At 59.0% G+C, this 22,464-nt stretch overlaps 5 protein-coding genes across 5 annotated transcripts; 1 reads left to right on the top strand and 4 right to left on the bottom strand.

Moving 5' to 3' along the window:
* Nucleotides 1–492: 492 nt before the first annotated feature.
* On the bottom strand, nucleotides 493–4,195 carry CLUP02_07795 (NAD(P) transhydrogenase beta subunit; the record flags this gene model as incomplete). Its single annotated transcript, XM_049286788.1, has 6 exons — nucleotides 493–527; nucleotides 601–675; nucleotides 737–2,263; nucleotides 2,313–2,765; nucleotides 2,821–3,987; nucleotides 4,087–4,195. The coding sequence occupies 6 exons, from the start codon at nucleotides 4,193–4,195 to the stop codon at nucleotides 493–495; spliced, it is 3,366 nt and encodes a 1,121-aa protein (XP_049143931.1).
* Nucleotides 4,196–6,386: 2,191 nt separating this feature from the next.
* Nucleotides 6,387–9,594, bottom strand: CLUP02_07794 (fungal specific transcription factor; the record flags this gene model as incomplete). Its single annotated transcript, XM_049286787.1, has 9 exons — nucleotides 6,387–6,561; nucleotides 6,799–7,356; nucleotides 7,418–7,668; nucleotides 7,734–8,219; nucleotides 8,271–8,572; nucleotides 8,630–9,162; nucleotides 9,214–9,332; nucleotides 9,421–9,444; nucleotides 9,508–9,594. 9 exons carry the CDS (start codon nucleotides 9,592–9,594, stop codon nucleotides 6,387–6,389), a joined length of 2,535 nt encoding a protein of 844 aa, XP_049143930.1.
* Nucleotides 9,595–10,435: 841 nt separating this feature from the next.
* On the bottom strand, nucleotides 10,436–10,699 carry CLUP02_07793 (uncharacterized protein; the record flags this gene model as incomplete). Its single annotated transcript, XM_049286786.1, has 1 exon — nucleotides 10,436–10,699. One exon carries the CDS (start codon nucleotides 10,697–10,699, stop codon nucleotides 10,436–10,438), a length of 264 nt encoding a protein of 87 aa, XP_049143929.1.
* An 839-nt stretch (nucleotides 10,700–11,538) lies between these two features.
* Nucleotides 11,539–20,235, top strand: CLUP02_07792 (ABC transporter; the record flags this gene model as incomplete). The annotated part of the gene is made up of 23 exons (XM_049286785.1): nucleotides 11,539–11,646; nucleotides 11,698–11,885; nucleotides 11,934–12,590; nucleotides 12,639–13,065; nucleotides 13,113–14,590; nucleotides 14,641–14,756; nucleotides 14,807–14,994; nucleotides 15,045–15,718; nucleotides 15,757–15,873; nucleotides 15,956–16,042; nucleotides 16,096–16,413; nucleotides 16,459–16,657; nucleotides 16,731–16,999; nucleotides 17,059–17,087; nucleotides 17,158–17,294; nucleotides 17,381–18,023; nucleotides 18,074–18,096; nucleotides 18,146–18,330; nucleotides 18,378–18,456; nucleotides 18,504–19,177; nucleotides 19,226–19,726; nucleotides 19,886–20,027; nucleotides 20,113–20,235. 23 exons carry the CDS (start codon nucleotides 11,539–11,541, stop codon nucleotides 20,233–20,235), a joined length of 7,362 nt encoding a protein of 2,453 aa, XP_049143928.1.
* Nucleotides 20,236–20,979: 744 nt separating this feature from the next.
* On the bottom strand, nucleotides 20,980–21,816 carry CLUP02_07791 (CutC family protein; the record flags this gene model as incomplete). The annotated part of the gene is made up of 1 exon (XM_049286784.1): nucleotides 20,980–21,816. One exon carries the CDS (start codon nucleotides 21,814–21,816, stop codon nucleotides 20,980–20,982), a length of 837 nt encoding a protein of 278 aa, XP_049143927.1.
* Between the last annotated feature and the right edge of the window lie 648 nt (nucleotides 21,817–22,464).

The following is a 22,464-nucleotide window of genomic DNA, read 5'->3' as shown; positions in this document are numbered from 1 at the left end:
GAGAGAGGTCTGAGAGGTAGCGAGCAGGGAAGTAGGAAACCGTTGATCATGGCTTGGTTTTCTGGGGTTTGTGAGGAGTACCGAGCTTGGTGTGTTGTCTTTGGTTCCGGCAGCTTGCTCTCTCTCTCTCTCTCTCTCTCTCTCTCTCTTCCCCTCCCCCAAGTCTATCACATGTCAAGTCACTTGAGCTCTTTGGCGCTTCTGTTTGATACATCATGTATTGCGATTCACTACCTTGGCGAACAGAAACTACCGCTACGTCCTTGGATCACAGTATATACAAGACGCGCTGAACTAGAAGAAGGAACAAAGCGAAAAAGGGGGGGGGGGGGGGAGAACCGAAATAGCTAAGAGACATGTGTTCATGATGAATAGCTCCTTTGTAGATGCAGCGCCTCTAGGGGAAAGATCAGATGCTTTCCTAGTCCAAAAACATGGGGTGCCAGCCGGAGGTGTCTTATATTCTGCGCGATACGGAGATCTCTCTAGAATCTATGTTGCTCGAGTCTCGACGGCTGCTTTGATTGCTGTGAGGGGGGTATGATCAGTACACCGTGCCTGGCACACGAAGGAGGAATGGGAAAAAAAAGGGCCACGAACCGTCGCAAGTCACTTTGGCGTCTCCGAACAACATGCGTGTTCCAGGCATGTAGAACATGGGGTTCGGTACGTCGGCTGTTTCCGCGGTCAGTCAGGCGCCTCTACGCAAATCTCGCAATGCCTTGCAAACACTCACCATATCCACTGGCCATGCCCCTCTTCATCACGATAACCTGCTTGCTCTTCCACGCCTGGAGCACGGGCATCCCCGCGATCGGGCTACCGGGCTCCAGAGCGATGGGGTTGACGGTGTCGTTGGCGCCAATCACGAGCGTCACGTCCGTCTCGCCGAAGTCGTCATTGATCTCGTCCATCTCGAGCACGATGTCGTACGGCACGCTCGCCTCGGCCAGGAGCACGTTGCACTGGCCCGGCATGCGGCCGGCGACGGGGTGGATGGCGAAGCGGACGTTGACGCCCTTGGCGCGGAGCATGCCCGTGATCTCGCTGATGGCGTACTGCGCTTTGGCGACGGCCATGCCGTAGCCGACGACGATGATTACGTTCTCCGCGTTGACGAGCGCCTCGGCCGTGTCTTCCACGCTCGTCTGCGTCACGACGCCTTCCATTTTGTAGTCTGTCTGGGCCGGGGTCGAGGCGATGCCGCCGAAGAGGACGTTTGTGAGGGAGCGGTTCATGGCGACGCACATTATGTACGAGAGGATGGAGCCGGACACGCCGATGAGGGCGCCGACGGTCGTGAGGAGGGGGTTGTCGAGCATGAAGCCCTCGGCGACGAGGGCGAAGCCCGAGTAGGCGTTGAGCACGGTGATGACGACGGGCATGTCTGCGCCGCCGATGGCGGCCGTGGTGGTGTAGCCCTTTGCGAAGGAGAGGATCGTGTTGGCGGAGAGGGCCATGGCGGCGATCGCGGGGGATCCGGGGGCGAGGGTGACGAAGGCGCCCATGGTGCCGATGTTGGCGGCCAGCATGCCCGAGTTGAGCAGGTGCTTGCCGGGGAGGACGAGGGGTTTGGAGGACATCCTGCCGGCGAGCTTGAGGAAGGCGACGATGGAGCCGGTGAAGGTGATGCCGCCGATGAGGACGCCGAGGTAGCCCGTGACGAGGTGCAGCGTGGAGATGTCGTCAATGTGCGCCATGACGCTGCCGATGGAGGTCAGCACGGCGGCGAGGCCGACGACGGAGTGCAGCGCGGCCACGGTCTGCGGGAGGTCGGTGGGCGTGATGCGCTTGCCGATGACGAGGCCCGCGACGCCGCCCAGGGCCGCGAGGCCGGCGAACTGCGTGAGCACTTCCGGGGAGAAGCCGACGGCCAGCAGGGAGGCCAGCACGCCGGAGCCGACGCCGAGCATGCCGAGCATGTTGCCCATGCGGGCGGTCGCCTGGGAGGCGAGGCTGGACAGGGAGCTGATGCAGAGGACGGAGGAGACGGCGTAGCCGGCCTGCACGAGACCCGCTGCGCCGGTGGCGGCGGCGGCGATGTAGCCTCCGCCGAAGAGGGCTGCCGGCACGGCGTAGAGCCAGGGGTATTCGGGCGGGTCGGTGGGGCGTTTGAACATGTCGAGCATGCGCTTCGTGAGGACGAAGCCGCCCGAGACGTTGACGAAGGCGAGGAGGACGGAGGCGGCGCCGAGGGCTTGGGGGATCGTTTGGGGGAGGTAGCCTCCGCCTAGGATGAAGAGGCCGCCGATGCCGACCATGCCTTGGGCTGTTAGCTATGGGATTCTACGTTTTGCTAGGAGACTGCTGACCTGAGATGGCGTTGGTGACGCTCATGAGGGGCGAGTGGAGCGCGGGCGTGACGCCCCAGACGACGCGGTATCCGATCAACGAGGCCAGCGCGAACGTAAAGGCGTTGCCCATGAACAGCGGGCCCGTCATCTTGCCCAGGGCCAGCGCGGTGCCCATGCCGGCCGTGACGGTCGCGACCTCGCGGGAGGTTTTCTGGAAGGGGGTCAGGGCGACGGCCTCGGCTTCGGGCGCGACGGTGGGCGGTGGCGGCGGGGCCGGGGGCGGGGCCTTTCGGGGCGGCGGGGGCAGGACGTCGCCCTTGAGGGTGACGACGGCGCCGCGGACGACTTCGTCTGCGAGGTCGATGCCGAACTCCTTGTCCTTGGGAGCCATGGAGAGCAGGAACTTTGTCACGTTGTTGGAGTAGAGCGTCGAGGACTGCGTTGGCAGTCTGGAAGGGAGGTCGGTGTAGCCTGAGTGTGTAAGTCAATGGGATTTTCTTCAAGGGGGGGTTTCCATTCAACTCACCAATGATCTTGACGTCCTTGTACACGTAGAGCTCGCCCGGCTTCGTCTTCTCGCAGTTGCCACCCGCCTCGGCCGCCAAATCCACAACCACGGACCCGGGCTTCATGGCCTCGAGCATGGACTTGGTAATCAGCTTGGGCGCGGGCTTGCCCGGGATCAGGGCGGTGGTGACGATGATGTCGACCTCGCGCGCCTGCTCGTAAAACAGCTTCATCTCGGCCTCGATGAACTCCTTGGACATCTCCTTGGCATACCCGCCGGCGCCGGACCCGTCCTCCTTGATGTCCACCTCGATGAACTCGGCGCCGAGCGACTGCACCTGCTCCCTCGCGGCAGGGCGCGTGTCGAAGCCGCGCACAATGGCACCTAACCGCCGCGCCGTCGCAATGGCGCTGAGACCGGCCACGCCGGCGCCGATGACGAGCACCTTGCAGGGCGGGATCTTGCCCGCGGCCGTCACCTGGCCCGTGAGGAAGCGGCCAAAGTTGTTGGAGGCCTCGAGCACGGCCTTGTAGCCGGCGATATTGGCCATGGAGCTGAGGGCGTCAAAGACCTGGGCGCGGGAGATGCGCGGGATGAGGTCCATGGCGAAGGAGGTGGCCTTTTGCGCGGCCAGCTTGTCGACGAGCGGCTTGTTCTGCGCGGGCTGCAGGAAAGAGATGACGGTCTGGTGCGCCTTCATGAGGTCGATCTCGGACGGGATCGGGCCGCGGACCTTGAGGACGACGTCGGCGCCGGACCAGACCTGTTGCGGGTGGTCGACGAGCGTCGCGCCGGCGCGGTCGTAGGCCTCGTCTGGGAAATCGGCGGAGGCGCCGGCGCCGCGCTCTACGAGGACCTTGCCGAAGCCCTTTTTGAGGAGGAGGGCCACGTTCTGCGGGGTCAGTGCGACGCGGCGCTCGTTGAGGTAGATTTCCTTTGGCACGCCGACGGTGAGCTGCGCGTAGGGGACGGACTGCGGTTCTGCGGCTGTTGAGTAGCTTGCTGCCGGTGTAGCAGTGGGGCCGGCGCTGGCACTGGAACCCGCCGAGACGACCGACGCATGGCGGATGAGCTGGAGAGGCCGGGGCGAGACGGCCGGGACGAGAGCTTTCGTCTGGCGGCGGGCTCGCGCGTGGGTGGATTGCCACTTGCCGGCGACGACGACGACAGATACCGGTGCTACGGCTGCATGTAGGGAAACGAGCAGACTGCGTTAGCCGAAGCAATTGGGCGAGGTTCTTCTTCTTGGTTGCTCCTGCAAGAACCGAGACCTCGGTAGCTTACCTGCTAGACCATTCCGCCACGCGCGGGAGCCGACGAGCCGGCCGGGAGAAGCGCGGGAGGAGCACACGTTGTAGGCCAGAGTCGGCCGCAGGACGGAGAGATTCGCCATTGCAGCGGCGAGGCTTCGAGCATCCAGGCTAACGAAGCCGGGGCGACGAGGATGTCGGGCAGGGCCTTTTCATCTGCTCGCGACCACTGCCTGAGGTCGACGAGGTTGGGTGGCAGGGAAACGGGAACGGCTCCAAGCTACCGTGTCGACTTGTGACAAAGGGAAGGCGACGGTACGCAATAGGGAGAGGTGAAGATGGGAGGAAGAAGAGGGCAGGAGGAAGTTGGAAGATGTGAATTGGATAGAGTTGGGATTGACTTTTTGCAGCCAGAGAAGAGAACAACGAGACAACGGGCTTGTACTGTGTCACGTTTTGGTCGGCCGTTGGACTTGTTCCATGCTCGTCCTCGTCTTCGTCACTACTCTGAGGTGATGGCTGCTGCCCCCCCCCCCCCCTCCCCTCGCCCATCACCCGCACATCCGGATCCTTGTTCTCTCCCCCCAGGTTCGTTGCATCCCAAGACGGGAAGTGCAGAATCGGTTCAGGCGTGTCGCAGATGTCGCAGCGCGAGCTCCAAGCTCCTCCAATCACTACCCGAGCAGGATGTTGTCTGGAGTAGTCTGCGCGGTCTGCCAAGTTGGCTTTTACCCCCCTTCGCAGCTGTGTCCCAAGGTTCCCCTCATTGGCATGTGCGGTACGAAAGTGCGGTACTTTCTGGGAGGACAGCTGGTGGACAATTCAGGCAAGACAATGTCGCAGACGCTAAGTAGAGTACATCTTGTGTAGGAGTTCAAAGGCACTGGACAGGTACCTTTTCGACGGATGTGGTCATTGGTGGTGTGAGGTGTTGGTGGAAGTGGTCTGGTGCATGCTTCCGTGCAGGGAAAGGAGCTGCAGCTTGGCCCCGTACCCCGTACTCCGTATGTACTCGCCCCCCTTTTTTCCCTTCTTCTCCAGTCTTCCAGTGCGGGGTGTGGGGCCGCGGGCACTAAACACGGCGCTAAAACACGGGGGATACCTAGGTAGTCTTATCCCCCGCCATTTCGAGCTCGCGATAAGTCGATAAGGCCCGATAAGCCTGCAATGATCCAGCCCTGCTCTCCCCAAGCTGGAGGTGCCTTTTACCATTTTATCCATCGGGACCAGTTTTCCTTCTCGTCCGATGGGAGATTGTTAAAACACTGATAGACTTCATGGAGCGCTGATTAATGCTCTCCCAGACGGAGGCCGAGCACCCTTGGCCCATGTTCCTGTCCCGTGTTTGTTTCCCGCGTCTCAGTGACATGCAGCTGGCTTTTTCAAGATCCCGCCTCTTCCGGCTCTGATGTAGACGACTTTTGGTCAGCGTCTTTATAGTCTGGAAAATGTGATGCTCCAAACCCTCTTTTAGCATCGTGGCAACCCAAGGCTGGAGTACAGATCAATCTCCAAGCCTTGCTGTCATGACTTGATCCATAGCAAAGTGTCCAAAAAGTCAAGACGAACGTGTCACATGCACGAAACACGAGAACGCTATCCGCGACTTTGCATTGCATGGCATGCATGTAGCGCACAGAAGGGAAGGCAGCGCAGACAGACGTGCATCGGCTGGTTCGGAGCGACGAAGCAGAGAGAGCGCAAGTGCAGATTCGGCAGGCAGATGGAACATACAGACAACCAATGAGGCCCGACGTTCCGAAGGGGGTAGATGATGTTTTGAACCGGTTGGTCATTGGTCAGTGGAGAGCTACCATACTCGACACCATTCGTACCATTGGCATCGTCTAGAGGGGAGCGATCGTTCGGCAACCTTAGAAGAGAATTTCAATCAAGTTTGATTTAACTTCCGGTTGTCTTGACAACATCCCAATGCCATCTGATCCATGTAGCGTGTAGTTTCTCAATCGATAGAGTTGCTCTAGGACTCCAAATCCATAGTCTTTTATATCTCCTAGCCACAACCTAGCGTCAGCCAAAGTCTTCTCCAAGGACTTTTTGAGCCTTTTCCCATCATCTGAAGGGCTCAAATCGACTCGTCGTCAATTCCTCGGCGACGCCAAATGGTCAAAACTTCGTTGACAAGTAGGGAGTTCCAAGCTAACGATGGTTCACAACCAGATCAACCAGCTGACACAACCAACTCAGTTGCAACCCAAAACACAACAGAAAAGACTTGAAATGTGCAAAAAAAAAAAAGAGTACCCTGAAAGTGAAGTCGAACTCAAGAGGTCGAGGTCCATCTCCTTAGAGATTTGTGGAAATCCCCCGTCCTCAGCTGAGTGTTCCACTGGGCCACGGCGCCCGAGGGAGTTGGACCCCCGTTTGCTTGTGGTATGAGGAGGATGCGCTGGTCATGAAGGCTGTGGTTGCTGGCCGTCGTTGGCCGTCGAGGTTGTGGTTGGCTTGGCTACTGAGCAAGATGAGGCTGACCTGGATGGTGATGAGGCTTGGGAGGGGGTGACCGGGACGGGTTGACGATGTATGTGTGTGGGCTGGGTCTACTCCCAGCCGCACTGTATGGTATTCTTCTGATTCCAGTCCAGAGTTCCTTTTCCCACTGTAGGCTTTTTAAACATGAACCTCGTCTTCCGTTGGCCATGATGCCCCGTCACAAACCTAGTGTCTATCGCCATGTCCAACCCCTTTCCATCGCCAAACAATGTCTACACCCCAAACCGCTCACTGCAAAAACGAGTCATCATCCTCAACAAGCCCCATCATCTGCTGGTTGCCATAAAACCAATCCTCCAACTGCGCCGCATTCCCCATCCACATCATCTGGTTCAGCGCACCCGACCCCGCGACGCCGGCACCGTTCATCCCGTCCTCTGCTCCTCCGCCCGTCATCCCCGACATCTGCTCCGACCCCACGTCCGACGACTGCTGCTGTGCATGCTGCTGCGGATGCCCAGATGCCGGCGGGAACCCGAGCGCCGTGAGGTACTTGTCCATCTCCTGGCCCTGTTCCTCCGACTGCTGCTGCTGCTGCTGCGTGCTGCTGTCGTTCCCGTTGCCGCCGCCCCCACTGCCGCCCTGGCTCCGCATCTCGACGTACCGGAACGCGACATTGTAAAGCACCTGAAAGAGGCGGCACAGCCGCGCCGAGGCCTCGGTGAACTCCTTTGCGCCCTGGATCGAGGCGACGAAGCCCTGGAGCCGGGCGAGGTCCGAGGTGTCGCTTGTTTCGATTACCTGGCAGAAGATTACGATGAAGGGGACAAAGGGGGAGAAGAGGATGGTCCTGGGCGTTGTTAGTGTGAACGCACGAATTCATGGAGAGTGGAATGTAAGAGAGGACGCACCAGTTCATGTACATGGGAAACAGGTAGTACGCATCCTTCGCCATGATGGCCATGCAATCCTCGTGCCGCTGCAGCGTCGCCCTCGCGGCGTTGATGCACTCTGTGCCAAACGTCGTCGCGGACCCGGGCGGCGAGGGGACGGCGCGATAGATGATTGTCATCAGCGATAGTCTCAGCACCTCGTCCGACACGTTGAAGAACTCCATCGTGTTCTCTCCCACCGCCTCGATGGCCGACTTCAAATACTGCGACTGTTGGCCACAATAGTCAGCAACCTCACAACAACTTCGTGGGTCGAACGATCACAGCAACTCACATGCGTCTCCTGCGTCCGGTCCGTAACCCTCCTCAGCTCCGCCGCCAATCCCCTCGCCCTCGCCTCCCGCACGGCGCTCGGCTGCGCAACCGCCTCGGGGCTGTACAGCTGCTCGTACGTCTTCCCCTGGATGCGCGAGACAACGACCCACAGGCAAAAGTAGCTCATGAGGGCGCCGTGCATCTTGCTGGCGCTCGAGGGGTAGGGGGCCGTGATTTCGTAGTCCTGGATCGTCGAGGGGCGGCCGAGGCGGAGGGAGAGGGACTTGTCGATGAAGTAGACGGACCAGAAGAGGAAGATTTTGTACTCCTCGTCGTCTGGGTTTGCGGCGGTTGGGCCTGTTGCCGTGCCTGTTGTAGTGGGAGTGGATGAGGACGACGATGATGAGGATGCGCGGTGGTAGCCTAGGGTTTGGCAGAGTTGGGCCGAGGCTACGTTGAGGGTCCAGGCGAGGCTTGGTTTTGCTACTTCCATTGCGTGGTAGGCCTGACGATGTTAGCTACGGATGTAAGAAGAATGCGTGGGGTAGAACCTTACACCAAACAAGAGGGCAACAATCATGTCCATCGTGGCCGGGAGGTGCAGGGGCAGGTTGGCGAGGGCGGTCTGGAGGTTCCCCCGGCAGAGGGTGCCCATCTTGGCGCACTCCTCCCTGAGCTGCGCCGTGGCCGTCTTGGACTGCGTCATGTCGGTGTACAGGCTCTCGAGGCCGGCGTTGACGATGATGAACTCGGCCTCGTTGAACTCTGCCGGCGCGAAGTAGACCTTGAGGACCAGGTCGGTGAAGTGGTCCGGGTGGAGGAACGTCGTCACCCACTCGAGGCCCAGCGTCTTTTGGGCTATTTGAGACGTTAGTCTGACTTTCCTGAACTGCATAGTGACCTGAGACTACGCACCCTTTGCCTCGCGGATGATGTTGACGGCGGACTGCACGGGCGGCATCTCGCACTCGCCAAACGCCGGCCGGGCCACGGGCTTCGCCTGCGGGTACGTCAGCTCGTGCGACGCGGGCTGGTGCCGGAGCGCCTCGACGAGAGAGTGCAGGGCGTCGAGGGTCTCGCGCATCTCGAGCACCGAGGAGCCGTCGCCGACGGTCTTGCGGAGGAAGTCGTGGGCGAAGATGGACTGGGCCGTCATGGAGGACTCGCCCTCGACCAGGGGGTCCGTCGTGTGCTGCTGCTGCGTGGAAGTGCTGGCTGGTGTTGTTGAGATGGACGATGAAGCCACCGTCTTGAGCTGGATGGGCGCCGGCGGGCCCCCTGATACTGCCCCTCCTGCTCCCCCGCCGGGTGTGGCGGTTGATCCCGAGACCGATGGTGCGGTTGACGGTGCTGCTGATGGTGCTTGGATGGGGAACTGGAGTTTTAGGTCCTCGAGGAGGCGGACTACACCGTCGAGGCGGCGGTCTATTAGGTCGATCTTCTTCTCACTGGGATGTGTGAGTTGTAAACTGGTGCAAGGGAGCAAAGGCGAGACTGACTATTGAGGGGTGATGAGAATGCGAGTTCTCTTCTCTTTGGGCTTGAGCCCCGATGTGTTCTTACACTCGATGCCGGCGTGCTGGCAGTGAGCACATGGTTCTTCTCTATCACAGCGAATCTACGAAGCACACAGTCAGCCCTACGTCCAATGGATGGTGTCGAGTGACATGATGACATGGGCCAATGAAGGACGAGAGACAACGTACTTTACGGGCACGACAAGCATCACACTAAATGTGTAAGTTAGTTTCGGCGTGATTTACAACGACTGGGTAGTATGAGGGTCTACTTACCGCTCGTTTGATGGGGAGATTGGCGCCGCCCACGCCGCCAGCAGCGGAGAGACCCGCACCAGCCCCGGCAGAAGATCCGGTGTCCATTGCGGCTCGGTTAGATATTTCCAAATGCGATCAGATGGCTTCACTTTAAGGGTAGGTCGTACCCGAGGAGCAAGGGTCCAAGACTCTCGGAGGGGGATCCGGCGGGGCGGGATCGAAGAGATCCGAAATCTAGAATTGTCGTGTTGTACAAAGAGATGCCAAGCGAGACGTTGTGCCCGGGGCTGGGTGAATTCGGGGCCCGAACGAGGACGGGATCACGAGAAAGCAAGCGGGCGTAGATGGTTCGGAACCTCTTCCCAACTTTCGCGGCGGGATGAGGTCGCGGCCCGGGGGCAACTAAGAAGGACGGGAACGGCGCGCGCGGGTTCCGCTTCCGGCGGGTTTTATGGAGCAAGAGGGCGGCCCCTGTGGCTGTGGCTCAGCCGCTAGTTGTCCGCAGTCGAGGCTGGAGGCTTGCCCGTCTTTGAATTGGTCACCTTACGGGTACGATGTGCATGCGCGGTTAGGATATATTTTGGAAAGGGGAAAAGAGAGAGAAAAAAGAAGGGATTCTAGCACACATATGAGGTGTGGGAGCAAAGGCACTTCGTTGCAGAATGCATGCACGATTTTTAGTAATTCAGATCTCCGTGCTCACCCCCTTGCCATGGACCCTTTCAGGGGTCCGGGTGACGGCACATCTCTGCGATTCAGGGCTCATCCAGGCGCAGACATGGTGGTTCGCGCCGGATAGGCCGCTGTAGAGACGCATTTGAACTGGGGTCACTGGCTTTAGGTAGAAACTAGCTAGGGAATTGTAGAGCTGTGATTCGCCAATAGAAAGCGTGTCGATCACGGAATCGCAGTGTTGTCACGTTCTAGCGCCGCCGTTGTAGTCTATTCAAACGTATCCCACCGGCAACGCCAGGGCCACATCGCCGGCATGGACGCATTTGGATCTGTGAATGCCCGTGATAGGCAGGGAGAGGCATGGACCAGCATCTCTGACGGGGACGGAGTATGGGCGGCGCAAGTACGGAGTCTTTCCATTGTTCGGCGTCCGCTTGTCCTTTCGGCTTCCGGCGCCAAAGGTCAGAATGGCGCCGGGCAGGACTATATGGAGGGCATCTGCCGCTTGCTGTTTTGTCCGAATCGAGGATGCCATCTTCGAAATGGACCGAGACACATGGCACGAAACCAACCTGTCTGCTCAACCTAGGGCACTGCTGGTCACGGCGACATGCCGTCCATAGGTACGGTCTTTGTGGTAACTGTTCGGAGACTCGTAAGTAGCTCAACCCGGAGGAGAGAGCGCTCCCCACGTGTCGGCGCGGCGCCGTAGCGTCCCAGATATTCACCGCGCCGTCCGGCGAAAGAGTCATCGGCATCATCGACGTCGGACTCGGTCAAACCAAAACATCCTGCTGACACGGTGACACCTCATCACATCGATCGAGGGGGAACTCCTTTAGCCTTTAATGGTTTGGGATGAAGGGAAATCTGGACATTGTCTGACGTCTCGCGCCCCGAGAGCACCGCGCCCCGAGCAAAGCAGCGGAGTGGGCGTCCGGGCGCGATGAACCCGCGGCCCCCGCTGTGAGCCTGCCAAGCTGGAGTCGAACCAATCGCACTCGTTCCTGCACCGAAGCGGGGGGTCCACTATGCCGAAGAGTGGGGCGTTCTCGCTTCCATGACGGCGGTCCGCGGGAGAAGCCAAGGCCTCGCAGCAGCAGCTTCAATGACGGAGACTCTGCTATGTTGGCGATCAGTCAGCTCGAGTTTGCGTGTTCCATTATCCGAGCTTCAAATTTCAATATGCGCGTTTGAAAACATTCTTCTGGCTCGCCTTGAGGTGCACCGCATGATATAACCTGCATCGTCTGGTTTTCCCCATCTCATCTACAAGAGAAGCCAACCCGCCGGCTCACATTTCTTGATAGTACGAACACACCACGCGACACAGACGATCAGATCTTGGGGTGAACCACCCGTCAGCCGCACAATATGGGGGCCGAAAAGAAGGAGCACACTCCGGCTGAGGATACCGTCGCCGCCATTGCTTCGCCAAACGAAGCTGTCAAGGCAGAAGGCGGCGCGTTCAAGGCCTACTTGGTATGGTCACCGTCGACTCTCACTTTTTGCAAGAATGCTGACGTCTCCCAGAGAATATTTTCCTTCGGGGGACCCTTTGAGAAGCTCCTGCAAACAATCGCGATAATATGCGCCCTGGGCGCCGGCGCCGGCGTGGCCCTGCAAAACTTGATCTTTGGCAGCTTCGTCACCACCATCCAGGACTTCACCACCGGCCAGTCCACCCCTCAACACTTTCGCAATGAAGTCTCAAAGCTGGCGTACGTCTCGGCTCATTCCCACATCATCACTACAAGCTAACATCTCAGCCTCTACTTTGTCTACCTCGGCATCGCGCGCTTCGTCCTCGCCTACGGCTACATCTCCCTGACGACCTTCTCCGCCTACCGCATCACGCGCAACATCCGCCACGCCTACCTCCACGCCGCCCTGCGCCAGGAGGTTGCCTTCTACGACATCGGCTCCGGCGGCTCCATCGCCACCCAAGCCATCTCCAACGGCCGCCTCATCCAGGTCGGCATCGCCGAGAAGCTCGCCATGACCTTCCAGGGGCTCGCCGTCTTCGTCACGGCCTTCATCATCGCCTTCGTCACGCAGTGGAAGCTCACGCTCATCGTGTGCTGCATCGCGCCCCTGGTTCTGATTGTGATGGGCGTCGTCTCTACCATTGAAGCCGGCCTCGAGACAAAGATCCTCGACATTTACGCCCAGGCGGGCTCCTTTTCCGAGGGCATCCTCTCGAGCGCGCGCACCGTTCACGCCTTTGAGATCCGATCGCGGCTGGTGCAAAAGTTTGACAGGTTCCTCGAGGACGCCCACCGCATCGGCAACAAGAAGTCGGCCCTGTTTGGTGTGCTCTTTTCGTTTGAGTACTTTGTCATCTACGCCGGCTTCGCCCTGGCGTTCTGGCAGGGCATCCACATGTTGAACCGGGGCGAAATTACCGAGTCTGGAGACATTTTCACGTGAGTAGTCCGCAGCATCTTTCAGAAGCATAAGCTAACAGGCTTCAGGGTCCTCCTATCTGTGGTCATCGGCGCAACGAGCTTGACCATGCTGGCGCCCTACATCATCGAATTCACCCGCGCCGCCTCCGCCGCCGCTCAGCTCTTCAAGCTCATCGACCGCGTCTCCGAGATCAACCCCTTTGACAAGTCGGGCCACCAGCCCACCGAGACCGTCGGCGTCGTCAACCTCGAGAACGTCTCGTTCGAGTACCCGACGCGCCCCGGCGTCACGGTCCTCGATAACTACTCGCTCCACGTGCCCGCGGGCAAGGTGACGGCGCTCGTGGGCTCCAGCGGCTCCGGCAAGAGCACAATCATCGGGCTGATTGAGCGGTGGTACAATCCAAAGTCCGGCACCATCAAGCTCGACGGCCAGCCGATCGACCAGCTGAACCTCAACTGGCTCAGGAAGAATGTCCGGCTCGTGCAGCAGGTGAGATGAGAAGCACCTACATTTTGAACCAACTCTGACAACCGCAGGAACCCGTCCTCTTCCAGGGAACAGTCTTTGACAACATTGCCAACGGCCTCGTCGGAACCCCGTGGGAGTCCTCGCCCCGCGAGGAGCAGCTCCGCCGCGTCCAGGACGCCGCCAAGATCGCCTTTGCCCACGATTTCGTCTCCCAGCTGCCCGAAGGCTACGACACGATGATTGGCGAGCGCGGCGGCCTCCTGTCAGGCGGCCAGAAGCAGCGCGTCGCCATCGCACGGAGTATCATCTCGGAACCCAAGGTGCTCCTCCTCGACGAAGCCACCAGCGCCCTGGACCCGCACGCCGAGGGCGTCGTGCAGCAGGCCCTAGACAAGGCCGCCGAGGGCCGTACGACCATTGTCATTGCCCACAAACTCGCCACCATCCGCAAGGCGGACAATATTGTAGTCATGAACAAGGGCGCCATTGTCGAGCAGGGGACGCACGAGGGCCTGTTGGCGCAGGGCGGCGCGTATACCCGCCTCGTGAGGGCGCAGAACTTGAACGTGGCCGAGGAAGGATCCATTACCGAGACGGAGGAGGATGACGACGAAGCGGTGACGGCGGCGGCTGCTGCTGGGAAGGAGGACATTGAGCTCACGAAGACCATGAGCCGGTACCGGACGACAGACCAGACGCGGATGGAGGCGCAGAAGGAGCGCGACAACTTTGATCATTACAAGCCCATCGGCCTCATCAGCGTCGTCATCCGCATGGTGCGCGAGACGCCCGAGCTGAAGTGGGCGTACCTCGCAACCTTACTGGCCGTGATAGTCGCCGCCGGCGCATTCCCCGGCCAGTCCTTCGTCATCGCCAACCTCGTCGACGTCTTCACGATGACGGGCTCCGAGATGATCACCAAGGGCAACTTCTACTCCCTCATGTTCTTCGTCCTCGCCCTCGGCGTGCTCTGCTGCTACTTCGTCATGGGCTGGGCCACAAACGTCATCGCCCAGGGGCTCAATCACAAGCTGCGCCGGCAGTCCCTCAACGATTTCCTCCGCCAGGACCTGCAATTCTTTGACCGCGTCGAGAACAACACGGGCGCGCTTGCCAGTCGCCTCGAGTCGAACCCGCAGGCCATCCTCGAGCTCATGGGCTTCAACATTGGCCTCATCCTCATCTCGTCGCTGAACGTCATCGCGTGCGGTATCCTGGCTATCGCCACGACCTGGAAGCTGGGTCTCGTCGTCGTGCTCGCGGGTATGCCGCCACTGGTGTCCTCGGGCTATATCAAGGTCAGACTTGACTCGCGCCTGGATACCAAGACGTCGAAGCGGTACTCTGCGAGCGCGGCGATCGCGTCCGAATCCGTGACGGCGATCAGGACCGTTTCGTCTCTCGCTATCGAGGAGTCGGTGTTGAAGAGGTATACTGACGAGCTCGACAACGCCGTGAGGGCTTCGACTGGCCCCCTTTTCGTCATGACTGTTGCGTTTGGACTGACCCAGGCCATTGAGTACTTTTTCATGGCCCTCGGGTTCTGGTGAGTTTGGGTGCTGCGTCTTCCCAATCTAGTTGCTAACTTTCGAATAGGTACGGCTGCCGGCTGCTCTCGTTCAACGAGATCACAATGTACCAGTTCTTCGTCGCCTTCATGGGCACATTCTTCTCCGGACAGGCCGCGTCGCAGCTGTTCCAGTACTCGAGCAGTAAGTTGAATCTTCTCCGCTAGTGATGTCACACACTCTGACCCTCCCAGGCATGACTAAGGGCATCAACGCCGCAAACTACCTCTTCTGGCTGCACGACCTCCAGCCGTCCATCCAGGAGACGCCCCAGAACCGCGACGCCGCGCCAAAGGCCGGCGCCTCGGTCGACTTCCAGCAGCTCCGTTTCTCTTACCCCCTACGACCCGAAGCGCATGTCCTCCGCGCAGTCGATCTCGAAGTGAGTCCCCGCTAAGTACCTGACAGAAACCATGCCTAACACATCTCCAGATCAAAAAGGGCCAGTTCGTCGCCCTGGTAGGCGCCTCGGGCTGCGGCAAATCCACAATGATCGCCATGCTCGAACGCTTCTACGATCCGACGACAGGCAGCATCGTCATCGACGGCGACGCGGCTCTGTCGGACCTCAACCCCCGCCTCTACCGCCACATCGTCGCCCTCGTCCAGCAAGAGCCTACCCTCTTCCAGGGCTCCATCCGCGAGAACATTTCGTTGGGGATCGACGCAGAGTCCCTGGACGAAATCGTCCCGGACACCCAGATCGAAGCGGCCTGCCGCGCAGCCAACGCGTGGGACTTTGTCTCGTCGCTCCCTGAAGGCCTCGCGACCCCCTGCGGCAGCAGCGGCATGCAGTTGTCCGGCGGACAGAGGCAGCGCATCGCCATCGCGCGGGCGCTGATCCGCCAGCCCAAGATCCTGCTGCTCGACGAGGCGACGAGCGCGCTCGACACCGAGTCGGAGAAGATTGTGCAGCGCGCGCTGGAGGAGGCTGCGCGGGACGGGGAGAGGATCACGGTTGCTGTTGCGCACCGGTTGTCGACTGTGAAAGATGCCGATGTGATTTGTGTGTTTTATGGCGGGAGGATTGTGGAGAAGGGCACGCATGCGCAGCTTGTGGCCAAGGGGGGCATGTATAAGCAGATGTGCGAGGCGCAGAATCTCGAGTGAGCAGGGGAAGCAGAAGAGCTTCGTCCATGCTGAGTTGTTGCATTTTCGGCCTGGGAGTTGAGCGCTTGACTCCTCCCATAGAGCACGGCGTTTGGGAAACGGGGTTTCTGTACGATTATCTGACTCGCAACTGCGCAACTCAGTCGATCACGTTTGTCCTAGAGACACTTAGACTCGTAATGTTTAGACTCTAAGAGACCAATTTCATACTCTGTACTCAGTGTCCTGCAAAGTGACCCTCTTCCCTTGACAGAAATGATGATCATCCCAAACGGCGGAACCTGTCAAAAGTGTGCTGATTTCCAACCCCGCGGCTTTGGGTCCGTTCAATGTTACGATCCTCTCGACTTGCTGCCATGACTCTGGACTTGAGCCAAGACACCACGGCTCAGTCAACTATGCCGCTGGCGCAAACCTCGATTGGGGAAAACGCAGCTTGGAGCGAACTCGCTTTCTATGCTACTAGCAGAAAACGTGCTCCCCAACGTGGTCTCCGGAACAAGAAGCAGGTCCATTGGAAAGCCAAGGAAAGCTTCTTCACATCGTGGCGAAGTTCTGGGGGTCCATCGGAGCTCGTGCCGTCGTCGTTCTTGGCGTTTGCGCAGAACATCACCCACAACACGTTCCGTCAGCACACGCCCTTCTTCAAGGATCATCTTGGACTCTTGCAAGCAGCAGCGATTAGCCAAAAGTCTGTAAAATGAGATGGTAAGCTTGTTTTCCCAAGGCACCAAAGACATCGACACCACCTAGACCAATACCTCCCCGCCGTCAACCCTGGTTCCCCGACTTACACCGGCAGCCAGCAGCCAATCAGAAGCGCCAATTCACCCACGGGGTCGGACCCAACGGCCACGGTCAACTCTCGTCTCGTCCCGGGAACACAAACCTCTCGACCGACTACAACCCGGCCGGGATTGACGAATAACAGCGAGGTTCTCAAATCAGGTTCGGGAAGCTCAGCAAGCTTAGAAAGCTCATGATCCCTTCTCGACCTGCAGCGCCAAGCCAACGCCACATGACGCCGTTCATCTCTTGTGCCTTCTGGCAACCCACCCCACGCAGCGTTCGCAGGCTTCATCCCCAATCCGCAGACCGAGCACGCCCAGCTTCCATCTTCGGAGCTTCTTCCTTCTTTCTCGCTCTAGCATGATTAGCATCATCTCCGCTTCGCCGTCAAATAACAAGTGTCTTGGCGTTGGGAAGCCCGAGATGGCCCCGACTCACCACCTCAAAGTTCGCGCAGAGACACGTGCCTCTGTCGCTCAAAACGAGCCGTGAAGTTACATTCAGCTTCTTCCATCCGACCCAGCACGCCGTCATGATCTCGGCCTAGCCGTCCTTCTGCCCCTGTGCTGTCCAATCGTACATCGATATCGATGCTCTCGGTGCAGACGGAATCCTACCCATTACGTTGGACTAACGTCCTGCGCAGGCTGGGATGATGCGCCGCGCAATCTGCAGCTCTCTCACCCGGAGCTGTCTTCAAAGTATGGGACCCGCGAACGAGAGAATCCGCGAACCGACAGAGTGTTTTTGTCATGCAGTAGATGGGGAACTTTTGGCGGGAGAGTAACACCCTCTGGGCTCTTGAAAGACATGGGATGACTTTTGGTCCCCTTGCTGAACTTATTGGTATATAAGCTCCCGAGCCGCAGGAAAGCTTCCGCTCCAACGTCCCGGTCAAGCTTGTTGTGCCCTTCTTCTCATCCCAACGCTTCATTGTGCTCTTTTGGCTTTACTCTGCAGCCAATTCACCCCGAGGACACACAAAGATGGTCAAGCTCAACCCACTCGCCGCCGTCCTGGCCGCGGCCTCGCTGTCGTCCCTCGCCTCGGCGCAGACCTACCAGCGCCTCGGGACGTGCCCGGACCTCGGCTGCGTCCTCCCGCCCGACCAGTCCGACTTCCTCCCCGGCCAGACCTTTGACCTCCGCGTCGAGGTCCACGCGCCCGTCAACGGCTCCGAGGCCTTCAACAACGGCGTCCCCGATGAGGCCTTCAAGGCGACCATTGCCAAGGAGGGCGGCGCCGCAAAGAGCTTGACCGAGTTCTTCGGTCTCGAGGAGCCCAAGCTCGAGAAGTGGTCGTTTGGGTGGTACGAGGACCTCTTTGCTGAGGACGCCAAGCAGAAGAGCGTCGTCAACGTGGCGTCCAAGATTTGGCGCCGCCTCGCGCTGTACGAGCCCGGGAATTATGTCGTCACCCTCACGTACTACGACGGCAAGAAGACCACCGCCAACTGGGTCGTGCGACCTCTGGCGACGGAGAAGAAGGCCAAGAATGTCATCTTCTTCATTGGTATGTCTCTGCGGTTGTGGTGTTTGTGCCTATGCTAACTCTGGACTCAGGCGACGGAATGACCACCAACATGGTATTATTTACGAAGCTCACATCTCTGAACTACATGCTGACACCCACAGGTCACTGCCGCTCGTCTTCTCGGCCATAAGAGCATCAATGGAAAGTATCAGACCAGCTTGGCTCTCGACAAGTTCCCCGTCATTGGTCACCAGATGACCCATTCCATTGACAGCTACATCACCGACTCTGCCAACTCTGCCTCGGCGCTGTACTCTGGCCACAAGAGCACCGTGAACGCCATGGGGTAAGTGGAGATGATGGACCGTCAAAGTGCTCACTGACATGTGCCAGTGTCTACGTCGACTCTTCCCCCGACGCCTTTGACGACCCCAAGGTCGAGACCATTGTCGAGCTGATCCACCGCATCTGGGTATGTCCAGTCCGTCTCTACCCCCTGAACCAGTCTAACAAACGCAGGGCTCCGCCTGGGGCGCCGTCTCCACGGCCTTCATCGCCGACGCGACCCCCATCGCCCTGACGGCGCACACCCGCGCCCGGTCCCTGTACGGGCCCCTGATCGACCAGGCCCTCAACGGCATCACAAACTACACCTGGACGAAGATGACCGGCCCGGACGTCTACCTCGGCGGCGGCGCCGAGCAGTTCTATCCGGGCAAGGGCTCCTACCAGGGTAAGGACTACTACGCCGCCTTCGCCGACAAGGGCTACAGCGTCGCCCTCAACAAGACGTCGCTCGAAGCCGCCGACCCCAACGAGCGCATCCTCGGCATCTTCACCCAGGGCAACCTCCCCGTCTGGCTCGACCGCAATGTTTTGACGGAGAACCTGGCCAAGCTGAGCAACGATCCCACGGGCAACAAGAGCGCCGCCGCCGACGTTCCGGGGCTCAAGGAGATGACGCTCAAGGCCGTCGAGACGCTGCACAACCGCGGCGGCGAGCGGGGTTTCTTCTTGATGTCCGAGGCCGCGTCCATTGATAAGCAGATGCACGCGCTCGACTACGACCGCGCGCTGGGCGATTTGCTCGAGCTGGACGACACCGTCAAGGCTACGCTGGAGAAGCTCGAGGAGCTCGGCATTCTCGAGGAGACCCTCGTAGTCGTGTCATCCGACCACGGCCACGGCTTTGAGTGAGTACTCGTCAATATCTACTTACGTTTCTATACTGACTTAAGCAGCGTCTTTGGCAACGCCGACACAAAGTACCTCGCCGAGCAAAAAGACGACCGCACAAAGCGCAAGGCCGTCGGCGTCTACGCGAACTCGGGCCTGTCGCAGTACACCGTCGAGCAGCCCGGCGTCTCCTACAACACGGGGCCCAACTTCCCGCTCAACTGGTCCCCGCGCTACGCCATCGCCGCGGGCTTCGGCGCCAACCCGGACCGCCGCGAGGACTACAAGGTCCACGCCGACGGTGCGCGCACGCCCGCTGTTGCGGCGACGAACACCACGGACTACTACGCCAACCCCAAGGACGCCGTCGATGGCTTCGTGGTGAATGGTACGCTGCCTACGAACGAGGCGCAGGGCGTGCACTCGTTGACGGACGTTGCTGTGTGGGCGAGGGGACCTTGCCAGGAGACGTTTGGCGGCACGTATAGCAACATCGATGTTTTCTACAAGATGGCGAACTGTCTTGGTCTCGCGCAGCCGAAGAATGCGACGGCGCCTGGGGCTGGGTGTGCGAGGAAGGCCAGGGCTCTTCATGCTTGAGTCGAAAGGGGTCGAATAGGTTTTGAACTTTGATTAAGCATGGCGAGTGGGTGTTGGGGCGGTTGATGTTTGGGTACAGAGGCTGGAGAGGCCCTCCCGTAATGAAACTCGGTGATGAAGTATAGAACTAATATTACGTTGGTCAAGAACACTCCCTATGACTATCGCCAGACTGAAGAGTCTGAACTACTGGTTGATGCTATGGTGTTTGTCGACATGGACAGCCAGATGGACGGACGGAAACGCTCCCTCTCCGCTCGTCGCCGTGTAAGTCACCCAGGAACTCGTTTCAAAACCAGCTCCAAGGCAATCTTCGTATACAAAGTAGCGCACCGTTCTCTGACATTGAAAGCACCGTAGGAGGCTCGTGCTACGTCGAGAGTATAGTCTTGTGGAGTTGTTCATGCCTCGCCGCCCCCAAAATCAAGTCGACGAGATTGTGCACGATGCCTCCCGAGAAGCAGCACAAACATAAATCCCAAGATTCCTGATCTATGATTCCATTCAGCCTTCACGCAAGGAACTCTCAAACTTGCCCGAGTCAACATTGCGAGTCTAGGCCACGGTGCCACTCGGCGATGTTACAACGGGACCCCGGGCCCCCATCCGCTCGGGCCCATCATCGGCCGATGAACTGACCATGATCCACTTTCCGTCGTCCGTTTTGTCCCTCCTCGTCAGCCCACGATGGACGGGATCAATTTACCCTTTTGGGTGTATTGTTCACGGGCAGAGGATCTCTTCGCTCTTCTCTAGGGAAGTAGATGGGGCTAGGACGAGGGTACCGGGAAAAAAGAACAAACAGATGGCCTCTGCCTTGGCCCAACCTAGGTGAGCGGCAAGCATGGTTACATCCCGGAAGACAGGCAGGCAAGCGAGGCAGAAAGATCAGACGCGCAGGTGTCAACTGATGTAGCTATGTCGTGCATTGTTCGTTTCTTGTTTAGATTGCTGCCCCCATTCGGATCTCTTGCGAGGGGGCGTGGTTCGTGTGCTAAGCAGGGTCGATCTCCCGCGCGGTCCGACTCTGTGGGGGTTGACTCGCAACCCGAGTGGATGCAGAACGCCAGGATTCACGAAGACGCCACTCAGCCAAAAACCCGTGAGAACTTCATTGCTCTTCGATTCAATGCTTGTAACCTGATGTTGAGATCTGTTCGCGCTATCTACACTGACTCCCACGACCATCTACCCCAAAAAATCCAGAAAGATTCAAAACTCACCTCTCAGCAAGCCTCTCCAAGATCCCCATCGCCTCCTCATCATCAACCTCCCCCTCGGCACACTTGCCCGTAAAACAGCTCGAGTGCGCCCAGACACGAGCCCCCTCAAACCCGTCAACCAGCCCCTCAACATTCTCCTTCCTCACCCCGCCGCCAACAATAACCTCCAGGCCCTTCGTCTCCTTTTCCTTGCTGGCCATCATCTTCACCACACCCTCCGACGACGCCTCCCGCACAACAACCTCCAGCAGCGCCCGGTTCTCCGGCGCATTTCCCGGCCCGCCGGACGTAAGCACCCCCTCAAACCCGCAACCCACCAAATCCCTCACCCCCCTCGCAATCGTCTCCGTCTCCCCATCGCGAATAACCTCGTCAAAAGCCCGGTGAAACGAACACGCCAGCCCGCCAGCGGCCTCGACCAGCCTCCGATTCCTCTCAACATCAACCACAACCGCACCATCACCACCGCCGCTCCTCTCCAGCACCCCAAACACGAACCCGTCCCCCCTCTCCCGCCTCAACACGCCCCGAAACGCCTCCACGTCCCTCACCATGACCTCAAACTCCTCATCATCATACACAAAGTCAACTTCATCTTCCGGACGCTTCCCCCGCGGCCGGATCATGATCCGCACGGGTACCATGAGCCAATTGTTCACGCCCTCGAGGTCCGCGAGCGTGGGCGTCGTGCCGCCGACGGCGTAGCTCCCGCGCGCGTTGAGCTCGATGCGCTGCGCGCCGATGGCCTGGGCGTGCAGCGCCGAGGACGGGGAGAAGACTGGTATCTCGAGGTGGATTGGCATCGTGGGCGGCGCTTGCTTTGTGACTGTCATTTGGGTGGTTTGGTTGGTTGTGCTGATTTAAGAGAGTTGATAAAGTGCTCGGGGGTTAAGATAGATTGGATAGTCGATTGGATAACGCGTTGATGTGATAGGTTCAATCGAATTAAGGTAGCGGGAAAAAGTAACGACAACCCTGCAAGTTTCGCTCAACGTTGGTTTGACTTCAAAGAATCGAGGGTAAAAGACACAATCAAAGGATGAAAACCAAAAAGTCAATTGCAAGATGCCCACGTTTTAAAGACTAGAGAGTTCCTGCGATAGTTCTTGTTTGTTCGCCTCTCGTCGCCCATTCTGTCCTTATCAGCCTTGCTTTTGCCCCTTCGCTCGGACGGCACTTTTAATATCAGATCATGCCACCCTTCCTTGCTTGCTGTTCGTGTCAGTTACCCCACCGGCGAACATGGAGTCTTGGAGACCTGGACTCGAGAAAGTCGTTCGAGTTTCCCCCCTCGGTTGGCTTAGTCATTATGCATATCTTATTAAACCTGAGACGTGGGATAGAGGGTGGCACAATCGAAGGATGGGGAAGCTATGGTTGGCTGATGCTCAATTCCTATGAAAGGGCTATGGGGAACTATCTCGTGGGGGCCTGGACGACTAGGGTCTATCCTTCTCCCACTGTCTGCATCCCGAAAGCCA

Source organism: Colletotrichum lupini, chromosome 4, assembly GCF_023278565.1.
Source record: "Colletotrichum lupini chromosome 4, complete sequence".
In the NCBI taxonomy this organism is placed as follows: Eukaryota; Fungi; Ascomycota; class Sordariomycetes; order Glomerellales; family Glomerellaceae; genus Colletotrichum; species Colletotrichum lupini.
This window is presented reverse-complemented; position numbering and strand designations above follow the sequence as displayed.